Genomic DNA, 26,445 nt, shown 5'->3' with positions numbered 1-26,445 from the left:
CTCAGACCAAAGACATCTAAATTAACCAAAACAGGACATAAAGTCACAAGATTCAACCCCAAGCAGAATAGAATGTTCAAGCATAACTGTTTTTTCTTGTAATTTTACATTTGTGTACAACAGAGGAATTTCTGCTGCTGTTTTGTCTCCTTTCCCCATTTTATAAGCCCTTAATCAGTTATCAACTGGTAAAAATACCACCATATGTGCACACATACAACAGCCCAGACAGCAAACAATATTATTCATTCATAATTTCACAAAATATACGTCATAAAAGCAGTCCAGTCAGGTTGTGACTGTTTCTTTTTGCATTTTGTTTTGTATCTTTAGGTTTGGTGATAAAATGACACTGTGAATACTAAATGACCCAGGACTAAATATACTTTCTTCTTTGGTTTGTATTTTCTTTTGCACCAAAAAAACTAAGAGAACCGAACTACTGAAAGTGTTATAGGGGATATGATGTTTTTTTTTAAGATCATTATTTTGTGTATTTGGTGTAACAGAATATGTTGACATGCTTTAATGTTCGAAAAAACAAATTTTTCAAATACTGTACATTATTGTAGGTCCTCTATGTCAGTGGCTTGTGTTTCACGTGATAGCCCAGACTCCTGCACGAGTTGTCAGGTGATTTGTGCACTTCGTGCTTTTAGCTTGTGGAAAGGTCATCTCTCTTCACCTGTAGCTCCAGAGGGAGTAATTACAGACCGATGTGACCACCCACATCTCTCTCGTCTCTAGCTCCTCTTTCACCAAACACTACACAGAACTCATGCTCAGCTGAGACACATGGGTCCCTGCCCTTGTTTTATCGATTTTTATTTCGACCATTTTTTTCATTCTACCAGTAACGTCTTTCACTTCTGCAGCTCTCTTCTGCAGAACAAAGAATTACTCTGAATCTCTGTAGTATCATCTTTCAAGTAAATTAGCCAAATTTCTCTTATATGCAAGGGAGTTTGCATTGTTATAGTTAATTTTGTGCATGTTTAAAGGGATTCAAGTTCACCCCAAAATGAAAATTCTGTCATTATTTATTCAACCTCATGTCATTCCAAAACTGTTTGACATTCTTTCTTCTGTGGAACATGAAAGACACTGTTTTCATTTTGAACTGTTCCTTTAACATCATCTGATGATACCAATTGCACGTAATCTCACAAAAGTGACATAATCAGGTTGATCTGGAGTGCAGTAAAGCTACTCTGTTGCATTAAGCATTAGAAAGCCAACAAGATAATGCAGACTGGATGCAGGCTTGCTTGTCTTAAAGAGGTATACAGGCATACATTTCTGTCTGCTTTTACAGGGATAGAAAAAAGAAGAAATGGCAAAGGCCCTTCTAGATATTGTTGAATATGGTTAAAGATAGTGTGTGCTCCTCCTCTCATGTTAACCGATTTTATACAGTTGAACAAGCAAGAGAAAAGAGTGGTCTTTCTCTCTCTTCCTACTGAAAGACCTGTTCATAGATGGTTTGCTCTCGCGAGACACCTCAGATCTCGTCACAACCATAATTTATATATATTGTCACGGGAGGAGCACAAGACAGACACAGTGGGCGTGGCGTCAGGCCTCGGAGAGGCTTTTATTAACAGAAATCATAAAATAAGGGGGATAAAAGTGGCCAAAGGGGGAAAGTGTCCAAAATAACAGGGAATCTGGTGCCCTCGTCGTGCTGCGGGGTTTGTGTAGGTCGGGCAGTGTTCGAGGAAGGGTCCAGGCAAGGGGCGGAGTCCGGTGGCCGCACGCGCTCCCCTCCTCGGTCCGGGGCACGAGGGGCAGCGGCTTCTCCTAGCGGCCGCGTCTCTCTCGTTGGCCGCGGCGCTGGTAGGGGATGGACGGCCCGGCATCCTGGCCCGTCGGCCGTGTATACGGGTGCGGTTCCCATCCGGATCGCGGGTCCGGCAGCTCACATCTTGGTGGCGCGGGAGTCCCTCAACGCACCCTTCCTGGACCCACGAGGACACCAGTGTGCATGCACGGGGAAGAGACTGGTCTCCTGAGGAGAGGCGCGTTGGGCTTTTAAACAGCGGCGGTAATGAGGCTCCACTTCCTTCAGGTGTGCCCCATCAAACGCCGCCAGCCCTGACTCGTCCAGCGCCCCTCCTCTCACACACCCACTCCATTCGGGAGCCTGGTGAAGGGCGGCGATTTAGGACGGGGTGCCGGTGATAATCAGGGAGGAGATAGCTGACTCGTCACATTCCCCCTCCCAAGCGACATCCCCGTCATCAGGGCGCCGCCCACACGGGAGTGCTACCATCCTCAACCAGGCTCCAAACGGTCGGAGTGGGCGGGGCTTCCTCTCCGGGCGGTCCTCCCTCTCGCAGCGCACCAGAACAGGGACAGAGAAACCGGGTTTTAGTGACAGCCTCAACCAACCACAGGGTAAAATGACAATAACAGAAGTCACTTACCCCTTTTGTGGCTGGGAGGCTGTCCCCAGTTTTCCTCCGTCCCAGTCTGGGTTCTCACGAACGTTTGCAAGCGAGAGGGAGTGACGTCACCAGATGTTTCCCAACTGCGCTGTCTAGGCTCCGCCTTGCCCGCATTCTCCACCAGTGTCACGGGAGGAGCACAAGACAGACACAGCGGGCGTGGCGTCAGGCCTCGGAGAGGCTTTTATTAACAGAAATCATAAAATAAGGGGGATAAAAGTGGCCAAAGGGGGAAAGTGTCCAAAATAACAGGGAATCTGGTGCCCTCGTCGTGCTGCGGGGTTTGTGTAGGTCGGGCAGTGTTCATCAAGGAAGGGTCCAGGCAAGGGGCGGAGTCCGGTGGCCGCACGCGCTCCCCTCCTCGGTCCGGGGCGCGAGGGGCGGCGGCTTCTCCTAGCGGCCGCGTCTCTCTCGTTGGCCGCGGCGCTGGTAGGGGATGGACGGCCCGGCATCCTGGCCCGTCGGCCGTGTATACGGGTGCGGTTCCCATCCGGATCGCGGGTCCGGCAGCTCACATCTTGGTGGCGCGGGAGTCCCTCAACGCACCCTTCCTGGACCCACGAGGACACCAGTGTGCATGCACGGGGAAGAGACTGGTCTCCTGAGGAGAGGCGCGTTGGGCTTTTAAACAGCGGCGGTAATGAGGCTCCACTTCCTTCAGGTGTGCCCCATCAAACGCCGCCAGCCCTGACTCGTCCAGCGCCCCTCCTCTCACACACCCACTCCATTCGGGAGCCTGGTGAAGGGCGGCGATTTAGGACGGGGTGCCGGTGATAATCAGGGAGGAGGCAGCTGACTCGTCACAATATACATACCTAAACTTTATTAATAGACTGTGTTGAATAATGTAGAGTCTCTCTCTTTACAAAGCTCACAACAATTAGAATGTGAAAATACAGTCTGTTCACAAGTGCTCCTAGAGAAAATAACAGCTCTTCCAAATATCAGCTAGTTACATTTATCTATGTCCACAGTAGCTTTTTACAAAAAAACATGTGGGATGGAGCTTTAGTCATACATTCAATTACTGTTGTCTTGTTCAGTAGAAAACAGTTTCTGTCCTGCATGTGTCATATTATCTTTAGGAAGATATTTTTCCTCTGGAAGCGAGATGGCCTGGTGGCTGTGTAAAGTGACAGAGCACAATTCCCGAAACCACAGCTCTGGACATGAACGGATAGTGAAAGGGAGCAGAAATGTGTCCATCACTTACACGCATGTATGCACACACACACACACACGCATTGCACACCCCGGGGTAGGAGTGCTGTTAACTGGTGAATGAAAAAGGCCTGGGAGAGGCTTTCATATAGCACGAATTTAACTGCCCCTGTCTGCTTAGGACAGATATGATGGAGCCTGTGGCCTAGATACTGGCAGTAGCCTAGAAGAAGGACTGTATGCTGGATGAATGTGTGCGTTGCGTTCAGAAGCAGAAGAGCTGGATGGTGATGTTTTTATAGCATACAGCATGAGAAGGATTTTTTTTCACCAGTGAACATTTTGCAGGGTGGGATTATTTTTTTAAATCATTGTCTTTAGACTGTAAAGGCAATGTAAGTAATTTGGTTCAACTCAAAAAAAAATTGCTATGCTGGTTGAAAGTCTCACATCACTAAGTTAAGTGGTCTAAATGCATTTATATGTATTTGTGTCCTCTATGGTAAAATGTTCATCCAATCGTATCCCTCGGTCCGAGAGCTATGATAGGCTGCCCTACCTGCCTAGTAAAGTATGTATTTGCATACCTCCGTGCACCCCGTACACCCAGACAAGATAGATCTTCTTTGTTCTCTATTACACTATTGCAGACTGGCAGGCATTATTATTGGAATATTATGCATTTTGTTTTGTAATGTTTTCTTACCGGTGAATAAGACACGAGGTAATCTGATAATGTTGCTTTCAACCCTCTACCAATGCTGTGTCTCATCATGTCGCTGGTTAGCCTCTGGTCTGCCTGTGTGAGTTTATGTGTTTCGGAGCAGGCATGGCTTTGGAGAGTGATTTGCAGGAAGGTTGGGATCTTATGCTTTCCAAGATAGATTGCTATTGCTAGCCTCTCCAAAATCTCTTTCCCTACCTTTAAGTGTTTTAATGTTTCCACTGTAACAGAGTTCTGCAGTGATGATGAATTTTTGAAGGCCAAAGCAGAAGATAGCATCACTCTGGTTGTTTCTACAAAAACCCAATAGGATTTTTCCATTGGCATTTGGATCTTTGCAGAAAATAAGCTTTCTGACCAGCAAAAATTCTGTTCATCATTGTAATCTTCACAACTCAATACAGTACAGTCACCAGAAGTAAAAAGCGGAATGTACAGGTGCATCTCGGTAAATTAGAATGTTGTGGAAAAGTTAATTTATTTCAGTAATTCAACTCAAATTGTGAAACTTGTGTATTAAATAAATTCAATGGACAGAGACTGAAGTAGTTTAAGTCTTTGGTTCTTTTAATTGTGATGATGTTTGCTCAAATTTAACAAAAACCCACCAACAAATTAGAATATGGTGACATGCCAATCAGCTAATCAGTTAAAAACTGCAAAGGTTTCCTATGCCTTCAAAATGGTCTCACGGTTTGGTTCACTATACTACACAATCATGGGGAAGACTGCTGATCTGACAGTTGTCCAGAAGAAGGAGGGTAAGCCACAAACATTCATTGCCAAAGAAGCTGGCTGTTCACAGAGTGCTGTATCTAAGCATGTTAACAGAAAGTTGAGTGGAAGGAAAAGACGCACAACCAACCGAGAGAACCACAGCCTTATGAGGATTGTCAAGCAAAATCGATTCAAGAATTTGAGTAAACTTCACAAGGAATGGACAGAGGCTGTGGTCAAGGCATCAAGAGCCACCACCATACAGAGGTGTCCAGGAATTTGCTGAACTAGAGACAACATCAGAGGCATCTTACCTGGGCTAACGAGAAGAAGAACTGGACTGTTGCCCAGTGGTCCAAAGTTTTGTATTTCATCTGGAAACCAAGGTCCTCCTATGGAGGAAGGGTGGAGAAGCTCATAGCCCAAGCTGCTTGAAGTCCAGTGTTAAGTTTCCACAGTCTGTGATGATTTGGGCTGCAAGGTCATCTGCTGGAGTTGGTCCACTGCACCCGTTTACCAAGACATTTTTGAGCACATCATGCTTCCTTCTGCTGACCAACTTTTTGAAGATAGTGATTTCATTTTCCGGCAGGATTTGACACTTGCCCACACTGACAAAAGCACCAAAAGTTGTTTAAATGACCAAGGTGTTGGTATGCTTGACTGGTCAGCAAACTCACCAGACCTGAACCCCATAGAAAATATATGGGGTATTGTCAAGAGGAAAATGAGAAACAAAAGACCAAAAAATGCAGATGAGCTGAAGGCCACTGTCAAAGAAACCTGGGCTTCCATACAACAGCAGTGCCACAAACTGATCACCTCCATGCCGAATTGAGGCAGTAATAAACAAAAGGAGCCCCTACCGAGTATTGAGTTAATGTAAAGAACATACTTCCCAGAAGGCCAACAATACACTAAAACAATTCACTAAATGTTTTTTATTGGTCTTATAAAGTATTCTAATTTGCTGAGATGAATTGGTGGGTTTTTGTTAAATTTGACCAAAGACCAAACCTGCTTCAGTCTCTATGCATTGAATTTATTTAATACACAAGTTTCACAATTTGAGTTGAATTGCTGAAATGAACCACTGTCACATGATGACAAATGTTAGTCTTTATTTTTAACAGACATTTTCCCAGAAATTTTGAATTAGAATAGTCTGCGAGAGCTCAACTATAAACACAATGAGACTGTTAAAGGAGATTAGCAAGTAGACAAGTTTTCTTGTTCGCCATTCCCTGAAATCCTCTGCAGTCTAATTTAGCTGCTTGGTCGCAACCGCCTTTTTCATGACTAGTAAATGCTTTAAAAAATCAATAAGGGGACATAACTGATGTATTTTATGTTTTAGAATAAAACATAAAAATATATTGAGCTTGTGTTTAGCCACAGATCTTATTTCAGGCATTTAACCAAAAACCCATTTAGAAAACCTATTGACTTCAGGACAATGGAATGCTAAAACAGTGGAACCTGCCATAAATAATGAAAGTACAACAGAAAATATTGTAACTAACAACTAACTGTATACAATTGAAGCACATGAGGCAACTCCATAATTTGAATAAAAAAAAAAAAAAAAAAACTTTATACTGTGAAACAAAGTTTAGCCTTTTGGTTAAAATCTACCTAAATAAAATAGTAGACTCCGGCCTAGTCAGAATATCTGCAACATGTTTCACTGTGCTCACTTAAACAACAAGTTGTCATTTGTGAGATGAGATGCTTTAATCCAAAGCGACTTCCAGTGCTCTTGTTCCAGGGACAAACTCCCAGAGCAGCCTGGGGTGAAGTGGCTGCTCAAGGCCTCAGGCCCCACAGTAAAAATAAATAAATAAATAAACCTGAATAAGCAGTATTGTTTTTTGTATTTTTGTATACAGTGGGATGAGCAGTATTTATTTATTTACAGTTTTCATCTAACTGTCAAATGATTGGTCAGCTAAAGAAAAAGTGAAGTGTCCAACAACCGTTATTCATAAATTCTTCATATTCTTCAAATTCATAAACTGTTTTTTTATAACTTTTTTTTTTAACTACAACAAAAAACACATACACATGATATTAAAGAACCAAAAATATATAAAATATCTATTTAAAAAAAAAAAAAAAAACTATTAGTCAAACCGAGTAAGCCTTTCAAAGTGACCGGCCGTCTTATGATTACTACTGCAATATTTTCTTAAATATGAAATTTATTTATCTTTTAGATCATTTGGTGGCTTTCCTGGAAATACCATAAGCTAAAGAAGAATTTAGAGTCATTGAAATTTTACACCGCAGCAAACATTCCTCATACACATCTCCAGTAAATGCCTTGACAGTTTGGTGTGGCTCTGGGTTTGAATGTAGATTCATCACGTCTGTTCTGCTTTGCAGTTTCATGATCGGGAGTCGCATTTGAGAAGCTTCAAGCTGATATTGAAATGTAATTTATTTGTTTATTTATTTTCAGTTTTACTTTGTTACCACCTCATGCATCATTAATAAAGAAGGATGCAGTGCAAATTTGCTTTGCTTTATTAAGAGCTTTGAGTGTCGGGCTAAAGCAACCAAAACTACATTACTCAGGTTTTTAAAACTCCTAACTGATTGGTAATTATAACACTCCTGCACTGTTTGTGATACAGACATGAATGATAGCTCAAATTGTACATTGTGTTGAGCAGAGGTATGCTGTTGCTTTTCTGAGAGAAAAGACTTCCTTCAGGCATAAGCTAAAATCACATAGACTGACCCAAGCCATATACAGGGGCCAGAACACGACTTTGGCCCAAAAGCATCATTAGCCAACTATGGTTGCAAGTCCTGTTGTTACTAACATAGTTCAGTGACTCCTGAAAACATATTTTCAACAAACATTTGCAAAAAGCATGGCAAGCTTGGTTGGAACTTGAAACTGCAGCTCTCGAACTGTGGTTAGAAACAGTGTTCCTTGTTAGGACGTGCCACTATTCTGTCCTTATTAAGACATGGATCTAAATGGATTGTGCTCTTGGGCAAAACAGACAACCTAACATGATCTTGAATCTATTAACAACAGTCTTATGTTGTTAAACCAATGTGGTTTAAATGACAGAGATGCAACCATGTTTTGGGAAACTATTGTGAATATTTGATAAGTTTCTCCAATGATGCATCATACGGTGGAAGTTAATCAGTGATAGATCTTAAATTAAGTAAAACATTTTATCAAAATGGAACAGTTCTCTCTCACTTTTTGTTAAAGATGTGTAGATATTTTCACTGGAAAAGTAAAAAGTATACATATGTTTATAGTATTTAACAATATATTCATTAATGCTAAATTCTTTCTGTATCTGTATTGAAATGTTTGGCACTGTCTGACTCTGCACCCATCTGGAGCTGAGCTGTTTTTTTCCTCCATCCCCAGCATCCTGATCCTGAGCACTGACCCTAACAACCGCCAGGCCCCTAACTCATCTACCTCGACATCCCTCTTCACCCTGGTACTGGCACTGCTTCACACACACAAGATATATGAGCCTGGGAGGTGAGTCCTGTCTCATTCTGTCATATATTTGACAAAGATCCAATGCCTCGAATCTCTCTTTCTTTCCCTTCAGAACACTGCGCTGCTCTTTCTATCTAACATTCTTAGGACATTTTAATATCGCCCTCAAAACAAACTTAAACTCAAGAGCTAAAAAAGAGCTCAGTATTTTTTCCTCACAGTTTTTAGAATAACCTCTAACAGCTCTTTTCTAGAAAGCTTTATACATAGACCTCTTACATCCAAGGCAGTGACCATTACATCCAATCATGACCATTATAATACAAATTTTTGGTAGGAAAACAACATTACAAAATGTCCTAAATTCCATACTGCTTGGTTCCATCCTAAAAGTAAATAGCACACACACATTTTTAATCATGCAAAAATTTGCATGGTGCTATTGAAATTGAACTTGGAGCTCTTCTGGGAGTGCTTTCTCCACTAAAGATACACGGCAACCTGCCTTTTAATTTGGCTAAAACGAGGTGTCACCAATAAAGTCTGGATCAGATTTTGAGTCTGGAGTGCACATAAGATGCCTTAAAATGTTGTATCCTTCACTAGGTTTTGAAACAGAGCATGACTTTCTCCCTCACTGACTGAGTGAAATCTGTCCTTGAACACCAGACTTTCATTTCCTCTCTTGTCAGGGCACAATGCCATTCTTAATCTAATGTGTTTTCTTGTGCTTCCTGTGTGATGGTTTGGACAGCATTCAGTTTCATTCCTTTCTGTCCACCATTGTCAGGTCATGTGGGTCTGATTCACCACAGCATGTAATGGGTCATTGTCCAAAATGTTCAAAATCCATGTTTTCTTGGGAATATTGTTTGAATTGGAAATCATTTAAGAAAGGGATTTCCAGTGCACCCAGTATCACTTTCCATTCTGTTAGCTTGTTCCAGTTCTCTTAAACTAACAAAAGCCAGTTCCATAATGACATGACTTCATTTTTGGTAGGAAAACAGTAGCCATACATTAGAAAGTATTAGCAGTTTTATGTTGCTCTGTGTGTTGTTAACAATTAAGTTATAATTAAACCACAATAATAGTAATATGTGCAGCTGTTGAAGAGCCTGTGGTTGATTTCAGCACAAACGCTTTTAAACGGTTTTGTTATTCAGGTGTATCTTGCAGTCCTAAATTAATCTGCTCTATCAGATTGCAGCTGGATTTGACTCTTATCCTCAGGCAATCCCTTCGATTTTCATTCTGCTTCAAGCACAAAAGGTCAGTTAATATCTGTTGCCATTGCAACAGCTGTGCATTGTGTGATATAAATAGTGAGAAGAGGAAGAAGCAGTAGAGACGGACCACACCATTGTCCTATTGGGGGTGTTGTCAATATATAAAAACCGTTTCATCATTTCTTATGGGACCAGTAGCTTTTTACTGCATGCTTTGTGTCATTAATTGATTGATTAATTAATATGTTTGTTTGTTTTTCCCCATTGTGAGAAATGAACATTATAAGAAGGGCACATTATTGATTCTTGAACTTTGATTCTGTAGAGTTCTTTGCAGACTTTTACATTCAAATTCATTCTTTCTTTTTCTTTCTCTTTCTCTCAGTATAAAAGGTGAAAATGTTCACCCCAAAATTCTGTCATTTACTCAACCTCAATTTTTCTTTTCCAGTAAAACACAAACAATATATATATATATATATATATATATATATATATATATATATATATATATATATATATATATATATATATTTTAATACACACACACCCACACCCACACACATACACACACACACACACACACACACACACTAGTCTTCTGAAACAATTATCTGTAAAGAGATTTTATTTGTGTTTTATGGATTCAGAGCAAAAAGTCAAAAGTAATTTGGCTTATTTTCAAGATATGTGATGGTGTTTTTGCTTCCTTTTTGAAGCTTGAAAACTCCAGTCTCTGTTCATAGGAATTTTTTTGGGAAATTAGCGAGTAGCACGTTCTTTAAAATATCTGCTTTTGTGCTCAACAGAAGAAAGAAGACAATACAGTTTGGAATGACATGAGGGTGATAAATAATCCCATAATTATATATATTTTTTATCTTTAGATGTGAACAGCTCATTTTTGTAAAGACTGTTAGGAGTCTTTTGACATTGAAAATTAGATAACTGGAGTCATCTGAGATTCCACTGTGTTAAGTGGACAAGGAGAGACTATGAAAAAGCAGTGAAAACTGTTTTAGGTCAACGCTGTGTTGGAGTAACATTGTGAAATTCAGATGCACAAGCAAATCTACACTGGTAAGTGTGATCTTTTCATTAGTCGTGCTCTTTTTCACTGATACTGTAATCTTCCTTGCTTGTCAGTTGATATGCTGCTCTTACATCTTCTAAGAGTTCGTTCACCTTGATTTACATCTGATGGATCTGCCTTTAATATCTCAAGAGTTACGTTCTTTGGAAGTGTAGTGGAAGTGATGTGTAGAAAAAGAACAGAACAACACAAACTCATGAGGACCACAGTCAGTAAGGCTGGAGGAAGATTAAAACAAAATCACTTCCAGTCTTGCAATAGTTCCTATTGAAGAGGATAACTCAAGCCCATATATCCTGAAGGCTTTATTTTGCTAGACTTATTTTATAATGTAGGAATGTTTGTCAGTGTTTTATCACATGGCTCACCAAAATTGTAAATAATTAGCAAGGCATGCCACAAGTAATTATCTTCACACTCCTTATAATGCACTTCCTCTAGTCACTGATTAAGCCAGTAAATCAAATAATAAGGAATAGTGATATATATATATATTGACATATTCATCATTTTATTTCATTTTAGATACTGTTGATAGTATACAGTCTGAATTCTACAGCAGTTTGGTAGGAATCATCACTGCTAGACCGAATGTCCTTATGTCCTTGACCTACTGAGTGACTGCTACATCGTTCATCATTATTTTGACAAATATAATTATTTCAGTTGCTACGAGGGTTTTTATTGGCTGATCCAGTTACAGTGTGTCACAGGTCAGATTTGATTTGCCGAAGGCAGATGTGAGTGGCTGGGAGGAGGGTTAGATCCATACCATTGATTGGCCAATTTAGAGAGGTGTGCTAATCTGTCTTCATTTACGTCTTTTCTCAAAGCTTCCCAAGACACCGTTTGAAATGAAGGAGAACCACATCATTTTAATAGACCTTCCTTCAGGGAATAATAAACAATTCACTAGAATCCTACATATGCTGACCGACAATTCTGTACTTGCAATTCAGCTGTAGTTATGAGAATAAAAAACGGCATCTGTCAGAGCAGATTCATGTATAATTTTTATTTTTATTTTTATGTTGTACCAAGAAATAAACATTCTAATCATTAAATGTTAATATGGTTGTCTGAAAAGCTTGAATTGTTCTTAGTTGATCTTATTTGAAACAGTTTCCTCAGTACATTTCCTGGTAAATCAGAATGGTATAAAGTAGAGTTGACAAACATAGCTGTGTTTTATTTTTATTTTTATCACAAATAATGACATGTGACGTTGTTTTGAATGGCCTCTTGTAGCTTCATCGCATGTCAGAGCGATATTACAGCGGGTTCTGTACTTATTCTCTTGGCATAGTAAATACACAGCACTGTCGATTCAGCTGAGCTTGCTGTCTGTCATAGTGTGACACCATCTGTCAGTGTGTCCAGTGTAGTGTGCTTTAATACGCCTGAATCAGTAAAACTAGTGGGTGGGGTTCGACTTGTTTTAATGGATTTGTTTGACGCTTTATGGCACGTCCCACCCAAACACAGTCCATCTTTGACAGGAGCCCCAGAACGCTATTGTGCATCTCTCTCTCTCTCTTTTCTCAGTCCACTGGCCCTTTGTCTGCCCCAATCTGTCAGTAAACTCTGGCAATGGTAATCCTGTTAGAGCAACGATTCACTCAAACTTGCCATGCTGGCTGCGTATTTTTTATTTTTTTTAACTTGATGCGTGTGTGTAGTTAGTAATTAGGAAGAGACTCCTAGATGAGGAACAACTGGTGGACAGATTGCACTGTGGAGTTCATCTTGTGCTGGAGTTGACTTGAGGTCATTAGGTGTATGATAATACATTATGGTGATTTAGAGTCACTGTTGTTTCACGTTGGTTTGAATTACACTGCTAGTTGACTTCCGGCCTTGAGGAGCCACTCAGAGACTGTTTTGTCTGCTTTCACTGAGCTGCTGTTTGAGTCACTGTCATTGTTTCAATAGAGGAGACTTCTGCTGTTGCTGTGACTCACTGTAAAGTATGAGATTCACTGGTTTCATAACTGAATCTGAAACACATACAATGCTGCCTAGAACACCCAAACCCAGTCTTGTCTGTGAGACCTCCCATTGAATAGCTGTATTCAATGCTGCCTGTGATATCCCACAAATCTGTACTTACAATTTTTTGCTTTAATTTATAACTTTATACTGTATTTTTTTACATTATAATTAATTTACTTTTATAAGTATGAATTAAATTATATTATATCCTTGCTTGTAGTCTTCCAAATTGTACAATATCAACATACACTACTGTTTAAAATTTGGGGTCAGTAAATGTTTCAATGTTTTTGAAGAAGTCTCTTATGATCATCAAGGCTGTAATCATTTGTTCAAAACTAAGTAAAATAGCAATACTGTGAAATATTACAATTTAAAGAAATAGTTTTCTATTTTAGATGTTTTAATATGTGATTTATTCCTGGGATGCCAAGCAGAATTTTCAGCATCCATTACTTCAAAGTTACATGATTCTTCAGAAATCATTTTATTATGCTGATTTGCTGCTTAAGAAACATTTCTTATTATTATCAATGTTGAAAACGGTTGTGTCATATTTTGTGGAAACCATGAAAGATTTTTAGGATTCCTTGATGAATAGAAATCCAAAACAACAACATTTACTGAAATAGAAATCTTTTGTGACATTATAAAACAACCGAGCAATTTAATGCGTCCTTGCTGAACAAAGGTATTAATTTAGTTTAGTTAATATATTTGTATTTTGGACAAAAATTGGTTTAGATTAAGCAACAATTGTTGAACTGTCTGTTGATCATCAGAAGTGAAAGTTTCTACCTTGGACGTCACTCTAAAACCAGTTTAAGATGTGCATTCATAACAAAAAGGGCTTTGACTGACTGAGCAGCAAGGTAAGGTGGACACAGCCAGTGTCTTTACCCAGTTCTGACCAGGTTTGATCGCAGGATTTGTCTATCAGCAGGTGAGTCCCGTCGGTGATCTTGAGGCAATGGTTCATTCCCTGCCCTTTCCGCTGTAGGACTGCAGGCTCTAATCAATAGCAGTGTTTGTTTGCAGCCAAACAGCAGTCTGTCTTTATTGACAGGCTGCCTGAGCCACACTCCCTGCCAGCTTTAGATCCACTCTGCTGTGGGTGTGGATGAGTGAGTGTGTCTGCTGAGTTTGGCCAACCACCCGCAGATAGGTCTGCAGCCATGAATCTTTTCAGTTCTGACTGAGGGTTGGTAAAGGTCTTAAACCATCAGTTTCCACCTCCTCGTTTGTTACACTGTGATATCACTGAGGGGAAAACACACTGCAGTATTGTTAGAAGTCACATAAAATATGTTTTCTTGTTTTACCAGAATTTAAATATACTTAAAACAAGATACATTAAAACTGTATCAGCTATTGGCTTCAGACAACATAAATCTGAGAAGCCTTAGTTCCCATCTACGTTCACTGCATGTTCAACATTAACAGTATATTCAGAATGACTTTTTTACTCCATAAAATTGTGGAATTGTCATAGTGACTTTAATATATTATGCAGTTTTGGTTCTACTCAATTTCTCTTCTTTTGGGGGATGCTTAGATGTTTCTGGTACTCAAAACAGTGACACAAATGAATTTTTCTGAAACCTCAACCCATGGTTCATCGTCTACTCGCATCGTGCTTTCTGAGAGGAGCAGAAGAGACTCCATGCTGACTTGTCCTTGTGGGTAAGCCACCGAGTGAGACCTCCGCTGGGAACTGTGTGGGAGAGAGAGCTGTGAACACTCTCTGATTAAACCTGCTCCTCACACATACTGAAGACTGCATGTATGAGAACCTTACAGTACGTGTGTGTGTGTGTGTGTGAGAGAGAGAGAGAGAGAGAGAGAGAGCAATGGTTGAAAATGGCATGGCTACTCTGTATCAGCAGTCCTTTTTGTCAGCTGGCCCAGCTTTTGCCAGCTCCTCTACTTTCAAAAGTGACCTTCAGCACGTTTTCACAGTCATGCTGATTTCAACCCACGCTGCATGTACAGCTGATAGAACTTTCTAAGGGTTATTTTCAAACACTCATTTGCATAATATCTAGAGGTTTTTCCAAGTGCACGTCTAAAGCTCTGGATGTTTGTTCTTTGATGGAGATATGTTGACATTTTACTATTTCCTCAAATAGAAATAAGTAGACTGTTTTAGAGCCTGAATCAATTTTTCACAGCATGGTTATTCATTGGAGCTTTTGTTGAAATGCAAACCAGATATTGATAATTTGTTATGTTTTTACTGATCTCTAAGCTATAGGCTGACTTTACGTTCTCTTTCTTTTGGATTTGTCCTGGCTGGGATTTCTAAATTAAGTCTAGATTTTGGCTAAAGGTAATGACTGGATATAGTGTGGTAGTGCAAGAAGGTGGGATCTACTGAGAACAGGAAATCGTGATGCAAATACAAAAACACATAGTGTATAAGGGGGACTGTAGAGAGCACATAATTAGAAAAAAAAAATTCACAACCCAGACAATTTAAGAAATTAAGAAATCCTGACCAGGACACAAACAGAAAAAGAGACGTATTGTTGTTACGCATCACACTGAAATGCTTTGACAAAAGCAATTTTCTTTCCTATTTTTTCTATATTGAAACAATAAATTTTAGTGGAAGTTATCAAAAACAAAGCTAGTTATTATATTATGAGCCAGTTAGTCCCTGCTGGTAGATGCAGAAACATCCAGTTTAGTTTCATTGAGCCTTTAAAAATGTACAGTTTATGAATGTTATGTTTGCATATTCCAAGTTGATATTCTGGATATTCTGGAGAGGAAAGACTCTGAGAGATGTTGTGTGCAAAATCAATAATGGTAAATGATCATCCCACTAGGATCACATTGTTACTGTAGGTCTGTCAGTCCAGGGATGATTGATTTGCCTGACTCAGCCATGCCAAGAATCTCTCTCTCTTTCTCTCTTGTTGAGGTATCTCTGTCTGGGAATAATTCTGGGTGAGGCAGTTGCTTAAAGAAGGGAGGAGTTGTAAGTTTTCACAGTCTGACATTTTTCTACAGTCTTTGAACACACCGTCCTACTCAGGCCGAGGAGGGGGATTCACCACAGCAACTGGAGCTGCTGCTTCCTCTGTGTGCTGGCAAACAGTATTTCTGATGAAAAATCTCAACTTCCTTTAAATTAGATAGTTACTTGAGGTGCAAAATTGTATATTAAAATTATATTTTAAGTTTTTAAGCCCACTGGCAAATTGTCATTTTCTGAAACCATATGTCAGATTCTCCAGTAAAATAATCTAAACATCTTTAAAACAATATGCATTTACATCAGATGCAAATCACTATAAAATAATCTTAGACATTGTATTGTTAAATAATTACATTTGTTTAAAAATATATTTTTAAAGTTATGTTCTGAAAAGGTATTATGTTCAATTTTCCACTTCACAAACATAATTTCATAGAACCTATTTTCAATCCTTTAATTCATTTTTAAATGTTTTCTGTAATTTTCCTGTGCATGCATGGGGTGTTTTTTGGCCTCTGGCTCAGATCACCAAGGTGGTTGCCTTCAGTATTTTGTACATGTTTTAAACTGGTGACACGACGGAGGGGAGCTCAATGTCATTTAATTTCCTCCGGCATTCCAGCACCTTCTCACGTCTACACCAATTACTGCTGCCTTCTGATGGGTTCAGTATGCGCTCCGTCACTTTTGATCACACCTCACAGGAACACGAGCACTGTGACTTCTTTCTGACATGATATCTCTAACAACATGCCATACTCCGTCATGCATGGAAACAGACGTCACGTATACAGGGGTGACTCATGTTTCAGGTGGCTGTTACGCTGCTGCATGTTTCTATCACATCTCTCCTCTCTCTAACAGTTTAGAGACACTGCTGTTCATTCTAGGTAAGCTGTCAGGAAGCGAATGAAAGTGTGGCTAATTGTTTGTGTTGATGAATAAGAAATCACAGCTCGTCTCAAGCGTCGTCCAATTCCAGATGGAAGTCTGCTGCAAAATGTCACCCATCATAATGCTCCAGAAATGTCAAAAGTTTGGTATTTTAATGAAAACATTTGGAGAAAATTTTGCAAGTATGCCAGTGGCTGTCATTTCATGTGGCTCTTAAAGAAATATGCCTGGTTCAGTACAACTGGACATCATGTGTGGCATAATGTTGTTAATTACCAGATAAATTGTCCCTACTTTTATTTATTTATTTATTTTTTGATAAAACTAATGCTCTGCTTACTGATCGTAATGTAGTTGTTTGTAGTATTTAATATAATAATATGCAAGCTGATAAGCAGCTACCTTTTTTGTGGTAAATATATCACAAATATATTTGTGTTAAATGAGCTTTTGAATCGTCTGGTCTAGTTAGTAGTGCTTTCTTTCACTAGTTCCAAATGTATGTGAATGCCCTCAGTGATTTTTATGCTCTTTATGTTCTGTATTATTCAACAAAGACACGCTATAAATCATTGTATATTATGACTTACACAATATTAGATAGATTAAACATAAATGTTCTTTTCTGTAGACCTATATTTTAAGATGAAATTAGGTGATGCATGAATTGATATGAATGACATTTTTATTTAACAACTTCAATCAGTCGCAGATGTCTCCGTATGCTTTCTCTCACCATACTTTGATGTCATACACCGAAAGATCTTCAGGGTCGAACCCTCGTGTGTCACGTGACTGTGTAATCGCAGCCTCTGCGATTGAAAATCATGTTTCTTCATATCAAGATATTATCGCAAAAGCAGTTAATCGCTCAGCCCTACTCAGGAGCTCATTCAGACAGAAAAAAGGGAAGAGGTTAATATGAAAATATGAGTGGTCAGATAGCTTGACGAGTTTGAATATGAGTTCTCTTATTAAAATGATTGTGTTATCTTATTCAGCTTGTTATGTGGTGCTTATCAAATCACAGCTGATGTTAATGGGAGTAACAAGAGATATGAAAGTGGAGGCTTGGGGTTTCTTCTACAGCTCTTTGCATTTCTAGCAGTTGTGTGGGAATACATTGTGAGGTCACAGTAAAGGCAGGTAGAAATAATTCTACTACTATACATAATTGCCTTGTAATTGAGCATTTCACTGATTGGTGCAACATTCTCATATATTTTAACATCGTAGAGGCAGCTAATCTTGATATGTAGTAGCATAGTAAATGTCACTATGAATAAAACATCAGCAACAAAAAGGTTAATGATGGATCCCCATTCCCCCCACCCATGATTGTGCAGAAATTTGATTGGAGGTGAACTAGTCTTAATTCTCATTGGAAAACATTATAGAATCTAATGAAGCCCAGACATGTGCCTATGACATTTTCTAGTTTGGATATAACTGGAGTCGTCATCACTGTTTGAAAATAAATTGAATAATGTTTTTTGATTAATGAGTAATATTCATTTCTTTGTATGTAGTACCTGACAGTAGGGATGTTCATTTTAACCGGTTAACCGTTAACTGACCATTAAGAATTTTGACAGATTAATACAATCATTTAAACAATCAGTTTAAAAAGTTTATTTATTTATTTTCAGTAATTTATCAAAATATAAAAAAATATTTGCTGCATTGTTGATATAGGCTATGCTACGCGTATACAAATTTTTGTTTTTAGAGAGAAAAAAAGTTGCATTTTATTGTTTCATTCAAAAATACGCCTAATGCCAACATGAAATGTTTACAAACATTATAATAAACACTATAAATATAGCTATGCTATTTTTGTTCCCCTCACTCCACTAATTAAAAATAACAAGAATTAAAAATAGCCTGAAAGAAGTTATAGCTACATAAACAACATGCCAAACAAATATGCTAAAATGAAACCGAAACCAATGGTGGGTCTCTCATTCGACACAAAATAAAATATTTCTGTATTCGCGATGTATTTGAATGACAAATTATTATTTATTATAAACTACACTAAAGTTCCATTATCCACGTAAAAAACAAATGTTTTGCATAACATCATGGCGGTACAGTGATAACATTACAGCACAGATTTTATTACATATTTAAACTGAGCAGTATGGGTTTTTTTTTCCATATGTTTGACTTGACTGTATTTTATTATGATAATGATTGTCAAAGTAGCAAAGCTTAACTTTGTGCACACATGCGGCAACAGCGAAATTGCTTTATTTTATTTTTTTTCTTTGACAGTGGAAACAACTTTTTTATTCATAAATGTAGTAAATAAGCTCAAAGGGGAAATATGAATAATCAATCATAACTAGTTATGATTAATTATAAATATTTAGATACGCTGTAAGTCTTTACTTGACATCTCAGAGTGAACTGTCTGTCAATTCTAAGAAAGTTACTTTCCTGTTTAAGGAAAACAATGTTCTTATTATACAATACTACTCAGAGCATGTAGCAAAAATCTGCATGTTTAGGGACTCCAGTTATGAACAAACAATGAACAACATTAAGTGTGATAGAAGTAAGACTTTATTACTAAACACTAGTCTAACATACACACACACACACACACACACACACACACTGTTGGCATAGGAAGAGGGGTAAAAGCTTAAACAGTAAAGAGAAGAGAAATAAAGTCATGAAGCTATGATACAGTTCGATATTCAACAGATCTAGGGAAACATCAGTTGTAAAAAAGTGCAAATGATACTTATTGTATCAATTAATAAGACAAAGTTTGATACTTGCATGTCTTCTCTATCTGAAAAGGAGTCCTGATGCAATCTGCAGGCTTACGTTGATATTTGCTGAAGTTGGCTGATGAAAAGAAGCAGTTTGAGTCAGAGGATCTTGAAATGAAAAGACTAGGATGAAAGCCTGTCACAAGCTTAGGTTGGGTTCTTAAAGCTGCGGTAGGTAACTTTTGACGCTCTAGCAGTTAATAAACAGAACTGCTCGCGTCTTGCGGAAGAACATCGTAGCCGGAACTACTTCTCTCTGTTTATGTCTATGAAGAATCACAAAGGTACTGGATTACTCCGCCGCGGTACCCCCGAAGCAATCTAAAATAGTCCGAATTTTTCACAGATGATCTGTCTTATATTCTACTGTCAGGACATAATGACAGGTTTAATAAATATGTAAAAAATATTTTTTTACAAAAGTTCCCTACAGCACCTTTAAGGACTCTTAGCTCTGCATCTTGTCCTGCAGTTTCTGCATCTCAAAAAAACCTATCTGATCTGGTGATCAGTAATCTATAACGGGTGACAGTGTCACACCTTTAGGACTTGAGTGAGCCAATGAGGAATGGTAGCTTTGAAAGAAAGTGACGTGACATTCAGCCAAGTATAGTGACCCATACTCAGAATTCGTGCTCTGCATTTAACCCATCCAAAGTGCACACACAGAGCAGTGAACACACACACACTGTGAACACACACCCAGAGCAGTGGGCAGCATTTTATGCTCCGGCACCCAGGGAGCAGTTGGGGGTTCAGTGCCTTGCTCAAAGGCACCTAAGTCGTGGTATTGCCGGCCCAAGATTCAAACCCACAACCCTAGGTTTAGGAGTCAAACTCTCTAACCACTAGGCCACGAAATTCCCATTTGGAGGGAAGGTTTACGACCTTTTGTCCTAAGGCATATGTTTCCATCTGGATGAAGAAACTAAAACATATTCTGGTAACACAAATACCTTCCATAGGTACCAACATATAATATAAATAAACATTTAGACCATTATGCAAATGCAGCCAAAATATACCAAACATGGCATACCTGTGACCTTCTGTTAACAGTAGTATGCAATTCTTTGTATCAATACATAAGTGAAACACTTTAAGAGGAAAAATAATGAAATGGGGAAATTGAGTACATGTTCCTGCATTTCTCAAGTGGTTATATCTGGCAGGAGATATAATTAGGATGGACTGTATAGTACAAGGGTACATTTGTCTGTTTCAAAGTGAATTTAGAGTGAAAACTCTACATTCCTTCGAGCTGTAAAACAATCTTATCTTGAAGTGTGTCTTTGTTACCATGAAACCAGAGGCCTGGTTTTCTCTACCACATGTTTTGCATGTTGGGGAGGGGTATTGTCCACTATTTGTTAAATATAACAAATACTCATGTGTCTGACCACCTCATTCATTAAATAAAGATAATAAGTAAAGTAAATGGTTTGCCTTTATTTGTGTACATTCATAATAAAAACAATCTATGTGTGTAAAATAAGCCTAAAGAAAAATAGGATGCCGCTTTCTGCCGTCTGTATCCTTTTGCGCAGCCCAAAAATGACCGGAAATTTAGTTTTGTTTTAGTTAGAGACTAGCTTTATTATGTTTTTCTATGTTTTTCTATGCGCTGCAGGTGCATGATGTGATGTGAAGACCATGTGAATCCTCATGTTTTGTTGTTTGTTGCTTTTTGCACATGTAAAACTAATCCCCGGGAAACACATTTTAGTATATTTAACAGATCACAGACACTTATAATTTCTAATTGAATTCTATTCTAATTAAAAATTATCTTGTGGTTTAATAATCGGTTAACAAGCGTCGGTTGTCTGTTGGGAAAAATAACCAAAATGAACATCCCTACCTGAGAGAATAACCACTGAGTGCACCTTTAATGGACTGCTTAAATGATCTTTCTCACAGGGTTGCTACTGTTTCAAGGTTTATATCTGGTTTTTGTTTGTTTTTCTGCAGGTGGTGCTTGAGTGGAGTCCTACAGTAAGAAGTAATGCTCTGTGTTTAGACCTTCCCTTATTCCAATCATGAGTCACCAGGAGGCGCTGCATAGCCAGGAGTTGAGAGAGGCGGCTGAGGCAGACCTGGAGCGTAGAGGCCCCGAGGGCCAACAGCCCCCCTCATCCCACCGTAGACACAATGACAATGGAGATGGCAGCTCACGCTCCGGTCGCCATCGCAACCAACACAGCAACCACAGTACAGAGAATAATCACTACCAGTCCCAACAGCAGGGGGCTCCACGTTACCGCAGGTACGAGGGATCTAACGGAGGGACGAACCGCACACGTGCAACAAGAAGGCCAGCAGAAGAAGGTGATAGCGAACAGCAACCCGTTCAGCAACCCATACCCAGACCTGCAGTTACACGTTACCGCAGACAGGGGGACAACGAGGCCCGAATCCGGGCGCAGCAACAAAGACAGCGACAGCGGGAGAGTCAGCAGCGAGATGTGGAGAGAGCCGAACAGCTCAGGCTGGAACAACAACAGCATCTCATCTCTCCAACACAAGCCATGCTGCCCACTAGAGAACCAGAGGAAGCTGAGGAAGACGAAGGAGATGCCGGCAGTGCTTTGGCTCGATCCGCCAGCACAGAGAGTGGCTTCCACAACCACACAGACCGTGCAGAGGGGGATGCAGTCATGGTCCTGGAAGCAGACCCTGAAGACGAAAGCACATACGCTGTCCCACTTCGCCCAGAATCGGAGGAGTACACCGAGAGCGCAGAGTCTGAGCAACAGCACGGTGGTCCAGCTTACCTCCAACCCCAATACCCACCTCAGCCACCTCCGCTACCTCGAGAGCCCCTGCCCAATGCTGAGAGGCCCCATGATGCAGAGACGATAAACCCCAACTACTCCAATTATGTTTACACTCAACCCATGTACCGCAGTCCTACAGGAGTAGGAGAGCCCCGTGAAGGTGGAGCAACAGAAGATGAGCTATACTCAGAGCCCTACGCTGAATGCACCCTTCAGGAGCACGTTTATGAGGAAATCACAGATGCCCCCTCAACAAAAGCTGAGGGACAGACTCCACAACAGCGTAAGGTGGAGTTCAGGCTCTTCGAACGTGACTTGTACCAGCAACAGGAGGCTGTTGGGTCCAGGCTTCACCACTATGACGAGCGATCTGACGGAGAGTCGGACAGTCCTGAGAAGGAAGCAGAGTTTGCCCCGTACCCCCGTGCCGACAGCTGCGAGCAGGATGAAGACATTGACCAGATTGTGGCAGAGGTGAAGGAGAGTCTGAGCTCACAGAGCCTGGAGCGTATCGCTATGGGCCTGGACAAGGACGGTAATGCAGAAGAAGAGTTGCCTGAGTCAGAGTCCCATGGTCAAATGGACGAAATCAAACACCCTGAGCCAACAAGTGAAAGAGAGTGTGTAGAGCAGCCCCCCAGAAGTCCCTCAGAAGAGCTGAGAAGAGAGAAGAGAGACGCAATCTCACTGGCTATTAAAGACATCAAAGAGGCAATAGAGGAGGTGAAGACAAGGACAGTTCGCTCGCCCTATACACCAGACGAGCCCAAAGAACCCATCTGGGTAATGAGGCAGGACCTGAGTCCTACGGCAGAATCTGACCTGCAGCCATCTCTAGGGGCCGATGTGAGTATGAGCTGAACCATGTTAAATGACTTGTTTTTTGCCATTCTGTTGATGCTTTCCAGTTTACGTTTTGTAGCATCATCACTGCTGATGTTTTCAGTTTTATTTCTGTAGTATAATCTTGCTTACAAAGTTGCTCTTTAAGGGACAGCTCACCACAAAAATACAAATTCTGGCACCATATTCTCCTTCCAAGCCCATAAGAGTTGGGTTAACCTTTGAAACACAAATTAAGATAATTTGAATTAAAACCTGAGTGGTTTCTGTCCCTCCATTGTCCATGTCCATGTAACCAAACCTCTAACAAAGGTCACAAAGGTCTATTCTTCCAAACCGTTCATCATATAAAGCGATCGTATGTCTCCACGTGACTTGAAGTCAACCACTCAACTAATCTGGATTCATTTTACAATACCTTTACTAAATTTTTGGGATCGTGGTTAACTGGCCCTTTAATGGAGGGACAGAAACCTCTAAGGTTTCTTTAAAAATAACTTAATTTGCATATTTAAGGTTATACAAAAGTTGGAATGACATGAGGTTGAGAAAACAATGGTAGTGTTTTATTTTTTGGGGTGTCCTATCCCTTTAAGCACATTTGCATCACACATTCTTCATCTATTTGTTCAAGTATTCATGGCACAAAGCATCATCATATATTTATTTGATTACATACACATCAAAAACTGGATGAGTACAATTTCAGTTGGACTAAATGTTTTAAACTGCTTTTACACTGCACGATTTTACCCCTGGTTCTCCACTTGCCAGCAGGTAATGAAACTGTGCCTGAAAATCAGAATAATGAAATGGATATTTTCTTCTTTATAATTATACCTACTTATACTTTCTTCTATTCAATAGCAAAGGGTTAGGTTGAATAGAGTGATTAGATATGTAGGCCTGTTTGCCTTTATGCTGTGTACTTTATGATATTTGTAGCAGGTGCAGCAAATTACAAATACAGTCTCTCAGGGAGGATGTGTACAATTGGATTGTTGTTCTGCTCGGCTGAAGCAGCCTTGCATCATTCCTCTGGTCGTGACTTCCATCGCTCTTTCACTGTCTTTTCTGGAGAGGACGATGGCACACACTAGTCTCTGTCTCATGAGTGGTGTCTGCCACGGCGCCAGACAAATTGCATGTCGCTAGAAAATGAGGACTGCTCACACTCATAGAACGGCTCTCCTTATCCGTGGCTTGGAGGGCTCATCTGAATTCTGTGAGTGCTACACATGACCAGCGTGTGCAAATGAAGCTGTCCTGCTCCACAGCCACAACAGACATTGTCTGAACAGAGCAGAGAGAGAAAGATGAGCTCTCTGTATAAGGCAGCAAAATTACCATGTCTTTACTTGATTTACTTTGCTTTCCCTCACGCTCTTTATATCATCCATCCTTCTTCTTTTTTTTCCTTCCCCTTAGCTTTGATAAGTATTACCCTTTTTATTAACATAATGAGTAGATGTCATTCTAGTATGCACATGGTTGGTATAAACTTTTTATTAGATTTAGAGATTTTTGATATCTCTTATTTTCCATTTACATAATTAATAGATTCAGTGCTGCCTAGTTTTACTCAATCGCACTAGAATCAGTCACATTGTCTGTTATCAACACATTACAGAAATACACATACTCTGACTCATTAAACAAACAACACAAATCCAAGCTCCTCTGTTGCCTATTCCGACAGTGGTAATTAATCACCATAGTCTGTATAAGCAGTATTCAAGAGCACAAGGCCTAATATGGAAGCAGTTCTTAGGGATCGAGGGCTTTTGGCAATCTGATGAGACAAAGGAAACACTTCCTTGTGCATTCAGAGGAAAAAGTAAAGAATTGCACTTAATTGAAAACTACCAGTGGGAGTTTTCACCACTGCCACCCACTGCAATTATGATTGAGTTTGTAAAGGACTGTGCAGATGATATATTTATGTGTAGCTTATTATTTTGCCTCGTCCCACAAAGTCTTTTTATTCAGGCCTCTGTAGAAATACCATTTCTCAATGTTATAGTATTTTAGTATTATTTTGTTTACTATTATATATTTTTTTAATATTTTGAATTGGCTGTTCTTTGTATATTTTTGGTTTTCATTTTCAAATTTTTTTTTTAGGTTTTGCTGATTTTGTTTATTTTATGTATTAATTTATTTTTACCTTTTAATTTTTTTTATCTTATTAAAAAGCAGTGAGAATTATTGCCTGGCAACTTGCTAAAATAAACATGTTTGTATTTATGTTTAATTTTATTTCAACTTTATTTCAATTACCGAAAAAAAATATATAATAGTTTTTTATAGATTAGTTAACAAATTCTAGATTATTTTATAGATAAGTTAACAGTAACAATACCAGTCTGAGACCACTAGTGAAAGTGCAATTTCAGATTTGTAACTTTTTTTCCTATTACAAATCATATTAACAATCTCAGTAAAAAGTTTGTCAATTAACATGAATTTGTTTGGTTTATCTGTCTTTATTTATTAATAGCAACGCTCAACTCCACAAGTTTGTGCGACAACCTGATGATCATGTTCTCCAGCATGATTTGAGATGATCCAAAGAACCTCTTCAATAGTTCATAATCTATTTTTAAAATTCTCACATTTATTTCATGACCTAGAAATAAAGCAGCATCCTAAATGTTTATCATTCATTTTATATCATAATATTTAATCGATTTAAAATTAAAAACCGTTGGTTATTCTCAACTTCTCAGAACTTAAAAATGATTGTCTTAATGTTTTTTGTTCTGATCATGTAAACAATGTTCTGTAGTTTTTCGGTGAATACTAAACAGTCATGCATCTTGCAGATGTCCCAGAATCCCCAGTAAAGTTGCTCTGAACTTGGTGGTGTCCTGCACGCTTCCGTTCTCTGTTGTTCTCAGAATTTGACATTTCATCAGAAGCCCTCCTCAATATGATTTATTTAGTGCAGTCAAGAGACACAGAAAGAGACGGCCTGTAAATAATTCAGCAAGGCTCATGTAACACTAGAGAAGAAAAACCGCCTTCTTCCCTTGCCCTGCATTAACGCTTAACATGCTTGAAATGAATTTATTTATTTGAAGTATTATAGATTTTTTTTGTACAAGCTCACTGTGGATGGGTAATGTTAAATCCAGGGTATGTCGAATTCAAGTCAAAAATTCAAAAGCGAGTTAATTATTAATAGTGACTTCTAATAGTGTTAGCTAAGTGCTGATTATTCCACTTTAGCAGAAATGAGTGTTTTTCCACAGGCCTGCACTGATGTTGCGTAGTGTAGCGGTCTCTGATCCAAGTTCCTCTTGAGCGATCTGTTCCAGG

General features: G+C 39.3%; 1 protein-coding gene across 3 annotated transcripts in view; it reads left to right on the top strand.

The window, feature by feature from the left end:
- LOC127998349 (amyloid-beta A4 precursor protein-binding family A member 1) overlaps nt 1-26,445 on the top strand; it is a 51,823-nt gene that overhangs the window by 11,691 nt on the left and 13,687 nt on the right. For all 3 annotated transcript variants that reach the window (XM_052592103.1, XM_052592105.1, XM_052592102.1), the window contains exons 2-3: nt 8,450-8,569; nt 21,476-23,127. In XM_052592103.1, the coding sequence (XP_052448063.1) occupies nt 21,544-23,127 (1,584 nt within the window). In that variant the 5' untranslated portion in view covers nt 8,450-8,569; nt 21,476-21,543. The remainder of the gene's footprint in view (nt 1-8,449; nt 8,570-21,475; nt 23,128-26,445) is intronic.

The sequence above is a fragment of the Carassius gibelio genome, chromosome A5 (assembly GCF_023724105.1).
Source record: "Carassius gibelio isolate Cgi1373 ecotype wild population from Czech Republic chromosome A5, carGib1.2-hapl.c, whole genome shotgun sequence".
Lineage (NCBI taxonomy): Eukaryota > Metazoa > Chordata > Actinopteri > Cypriniformes > Cyprinidae > Carassius > Carassius gibelio.
This window is presented reverse-complemented; position numbering and strand designations above follow the sequence as displayed.